Source organism: Hipposideros armiger, unplaced genomic scaffold, assembly GCF_001890085.2.
Source record: "Hipposideros armiger isolate ML-2016 unplaced genomic scaffold, ASM189008v1 scaffold_263, whole genome shotgun sequence".
In the NCBI taxonomy this organism is placed as follows: domain Eukaryota; kingdom Metazoa; phylum Chordata; class Mammalia; order Chiroptera; family Hipposideridae; genus Hipposideros; species Hipposideros armiger.
Genome location: NW_017731613.1, coordinates 2,146,703 through 2,151,385, shown reverse-complemented (window position 1 = coordinate 2,151,385; position 4,683 = coordinate 2,146,703). Strand labels below are relative to the sequence as shown.

Here is a 4,683-nt window from a genome sequence, read left to right as displayed (position 1 = left end):
TCTAAACGCAAATGTATTTTTCTACAGAGATAATCTAGGAGTCCTGCCCCATCATTTAACAGCACCATAGTTATGGGGGATCCAGGGTCTATCGGTACCTTCCCAGCCTCCGTTGCCTCACGTGCAGGAAATGTTTTGACTAACCATTAAAATCTTCGAGGATGCTTTAAAAAAATGTCATGCATTTGTTCTACCCTAGACAAATTAAATTTCTTGTGTTGAAACTCAGGCATTGGTATTTTAAAATACTTTCCATGTGATTCCAACGTGCAGTCAGGGCTGAGAATCATTGTGATAAAGAAATTCATACATGACCTATTTTTCTTTCAGCCTTAAGCCCCGCCCCTCTCCCTGCCCAAAGTCAACCTGAAAAAAGCTTCAATAACATTTAATATGTCAGTTATTGGGTATAACTAGATTTCCCTGTTAAATTTCATTTTTGCACTGATTTATCTTGTCAAGACTTCAGAAAATCTATCTCTAGAATTAGAGAAAAGCCTAATCTAATGAGAAATTATACAGCTGGTAACAGTTTGCGTACAAACTTGGGATTGTGGTCCAGAAGAGGTGAAGCGATGGTGACAATCGAAATACACTCCTCTTAAAGCCAGGCCTGTGATGGCAACTTCCCTTACTGGATTTTCTGTGATGCTCACCTGCAGGGAGCTTAAAATACAGCCTGGATTCTGTGGATGAGTCACAAAGTGAGATTGCAAGCAGCACCATGGTATTTTTTTAGAAAGTGACTTTAAATGGCTGCCAGGAGATGAATATGAATCTCTCTGTGGTGAGAGCCTTACCAGTCTCCTTTATCATTCTTATCATTTCAGTAGGAGAATAACCAGAAAGCAGTCAGCCAGCACTGGACTTCCCGGTGTTTTACTCTTCCCCCAGGCAGCCCATGAACTATACCCACTCTCGGTTCTCCCACTAGTGTGCTCATCTGATCCAAATGGTGTACGAATTGGGGTAAAATTAATTGTGCTGAAAACTCAGGTGTGCATTAGGATGTCTTGCATTTATGCTCCTCCAATTATTTAAAATACTTTATCTTATTATTCTTTAAAAATGCTCTATCTTATGATCTAATTAATTAGAATGCATATTTGGCTTTTTCTGCTTGGTCCTGAGTTGGAAGCAGGGGCAGAAAATAAGGAAACTGACAGTCATTGACCAATTCTGACAATGCAGGGCAGGTTGCCTCAGAGGCTCTGGATCAGAGTTCTATTGTCATATTTGGCCTGGTCATTGTCCATTTGTATATTCAACCTCTCACAAGACAAACTAAATAATCGTATGTCAGAAGTAGTTTAACAATATGGATGGAACTAGAGAACATTATGCTAAGTGAAATAAGTCAGTCAGAGAAAGACAAATACCATATNAAACACCAGCCTCTTTTTGAAAGACACTAAGTTAAACAAAACAAAGACAAATCTATTTCTTTCAAATCTATTTCTTATGCAGGAATTTTCAGAGACTTTTATATGCTCAAGTGAGTTACACATCTCCAAGGAGTGAATATAGGATGTAATAGATCTTTCTTCTTCTTCTTTTTTATTCCCCAGCAAATGTCTCATAAGATAGAACACATGTGGGAAGTGCTGGGATTTTTTTTTTTAAAGTAACATTTGAATTGTCTCAAAAGTTATCTGTCCATTCACTGACCCACCCATTCATTCATCCATCTATCCATTCATCCATCCCACACTGATTTCCCAAAGACAAAATACATGGCATCCCTGGCCTGATGGGACACACAGTCTACTGGGGGAGCCAGATATATAAATAATTAATTATAGTACAGTGTGATACGTAATATAACAGATGGGTGATACTTTTATGAGAGCGATATAGAAAAATATTCAGACAACTCACTAGGAACTTACACATTCACTATATTCAGGGCTAATTTCAAAGGATGGAAAATGGCAAAGATTTATGTAACAAACTATGGTGAGGTATAACACATTTTAATAAATTAAAACAACATCAGTAATTTCCTGTATGTACATATTTCAAAATACTTTTTTGTAGTCTTAAACTCAACTTCTATAGTAAAGATTTTACACTCATACAGAATCTTACTTATAGTAAAAAGGGAAGTGGCCCAAGAAGCCTACTTACATACTTACACACAAGAAAAAAGAAATTAAAAAAGAAATCATTCTAAGATTGGAGATATCTTTACTGACAATAGTAATACTGGGAAGTCCTTACCTTTCTTACAGAAAATTTGTCTGTTCTTTCCTCACTCATGAGATTTTCAGAAGACCTATAATAACTTGAAAGTCACTCAACAGGAAATAAATATACATTTCTAGGATTTTAATATAGTTCTTTGGCAATTTGTTTTAGCTAACTGTTTTGTGTTAGATTTAGTACCAAACCATTACATTGTTCCAAAAAATACATGGCAAATATAAAATTAGTTTAGTATTCTCCTAACTTACCCTTTTACAGATAACACAACGAAATTTGATTGTTCATAAAACTTCTTTTCCATTAGCAATTTTGATGCTTATAAACTTTTAGCATCCTCACTCATTACATTTTCTTTGACACACTCTATGATATCATACAGTTATTAGACGATCATCATACATAATGACTCCCTGTTGGAAGAGCTTTAGTAACTTGATTGCTTACCTGGACCTGTTTCGCATGTAGTGGGAAACTGTTCAAGGCATGGACTTGAGTGATTTAGGTAAATCTGAGTTTCTTGGACCCACCAGTAAGGCCGATGACCAAATAATATCCTGTATTTAAATAAATATAAATATGCATATATTTAAATACACAGCTATTTCTTAATTGGAGACTAGTTACTTTCACCTATAAAAATGATTCAAGCAGGGGTTTGATGGAGAGAGCTCATGATTAAGAAACTTTGAAAGAACTTGGGTTCTGGTCTGTCTCTCATTATAGAGGATGACACAGTCATTTGGGGTTTGGGCATCCTAGCTCTCAGTAAAAACAGGGACTTTTTTCCTTGTAGGGGAAGTCCTGTGGATGCCTTGGTACTTAGACTGGGAATATCAAAGTGGTCCCTGGAATCATCAGCCTTTTCATTATGGTGCTGCTCATTTAACTAACTTCTTGTCTAATCACAGCATATGTGTTAACAGGGTTTTGGAACGTACTTGTACATTAGTATACATTTGTATATAAATGTACATTTGTATGTAAGCATACATTTCTATGGTTTTTGTAAGTTCTATTTATGAATTGGTGTTTCAAGTGAACTCGTATGTTTGAAAGATTTTCCAAGTAAAACTACCTGCATCTAAAATGTGATTATTAAGCCAAAGCTACAAATTTAAGAATAAGCTTTAGGAAAAATGAAACAAAACAGAAGTCTTACCATTTAAAAATAAGATTGAACCAATCCCCAACGACTGCTACCCATATCATCTTGGTTCCAACTGTCTGATTAAGTTGAAACCAAAGTGGAAAATAAATAGAAAAGATATTCCGGGGGTCTCCAACATTAGACATAAAATTTAGAAAATTGTAGTAAGCTCGGTAGTCCTTCTGCAAATGCTGAATAATGAGCACTCCATTCCTATGCAGGAAATCCATCTTGGAAGAGAGGCAATTCTAAACATCGAGCAATTGGAGCTGAAATGCTCTCAGCCCCACCATTTTTATACGGTATTCTCGTGGCGTGTCCTGTCATTACCGCAACATGTGATGCTGACCATCTGTGGAGAGAGCGCATCGGCCCTCCTCTGCTGAAAAGCTCTTCTATTTCTGATTTTAATTGGAGCCAAAGAGGTGAAGTGCATGCTGATCTGTGGCAAGTCAAGAGGAAATTTGGGGAGACATACAATGAATTTCTTATGCAACCTCCCTTTTGTGTGAACAGTTGGATGTTGTTTGCTTGAAATTTTTTGCACAGTTCATTTCCTTCAAGGGCAGAGACATTAGCAATTTCTATGCTTGGCTAGAAGACTATGCAGATAATTACTTCATGTCAAATAGCCCTTAAAGCCATGCATTTTAATTTAAAGTAGACTGTGGCTCTTTGACTATTTTATTGGATTTTTGAAAAACACAGAAGAGTAAATATCTGGGCATAAAAAAATTATGTGCATGACAGTATATTTTCTGATCACAGACTTTTAAATAGAAGTAGTTTGATATTTCTTTATTAGCAAAGAGAATATGATATGATGTGTATGGAATAGAGAAGAAAATGCAAAGAATACATGAAATCTAGAAGGAAATGTATTGCTTTTTAATTATGAGGCAAGAAAGCAGAGATGGAAGTCACTTGGCTAATAGAACTGTGTTAGGACCGAGTCACATTTTTATTGACTAGAGGGTACAATTGAGAGTAGTGGGGAGTGCTCACATGAGAGAAAGAGGAATAGACTTCAAAGGGCTTTTGACCAATCAGGAAAATGGTTTGCTGAAAACACAGTGTTCAGTAGACCCACATGGGATGCACCACAACAAACATGTAGATTGGGAATGAACAGAAGGGCAGCTCAAAGAGAACTATAGATTCAAGTCACAAGTGAGATGCTGGATTTAGAGAACTAAATTATGTCCATGAAGACTAATGTGAAAGCAGGTAGCCCCACCAGGTGGTGGTGGGTGGAGGTAGGAAACCTTACTTGTTACCTTACTGTTCAGATTGTTGTCTTTGCTAATCACAGCCTCCTTCATGAGGAATCT

General features: G+C 36.6%; 1 protein-coding gene across 2 annotated transcripts in view; it reads right to left on the bottom strand.

Moving 5' to 3' along the window:
• Positions 1-3,667, bottom strand: part of G6PC2 (glucose-6-phosphatase catalytic subunit 2) — a 14,451-nt gene extending 10,784 nt beyond the window's left edge. The window contains exons 1-2 of one of the 2 annotated variants that reach the window (XM_019656600.1): positions 3,365-3,667; positions 2,650-2,759 (exon numbers count right to left, since the gene is read on the bottom strand). In XM_019656600.1, coding sequence (XP_019512145.1) covers positions 2,650-2,759; positions 3,365-3,582 — 328 coding nt within the window. In that variant the 5' untranslated portion in view covers positions 3,583-3,667. The remainder of the gene's footprint in view (positions 1-2,649; positions 2,760-3,364) is intronic. The other variant, XM_019656601.1, reaches the window with a different exon arrangement.
• Positions 3,668-4,683: the final 1,016 nt, after the last annotated feature.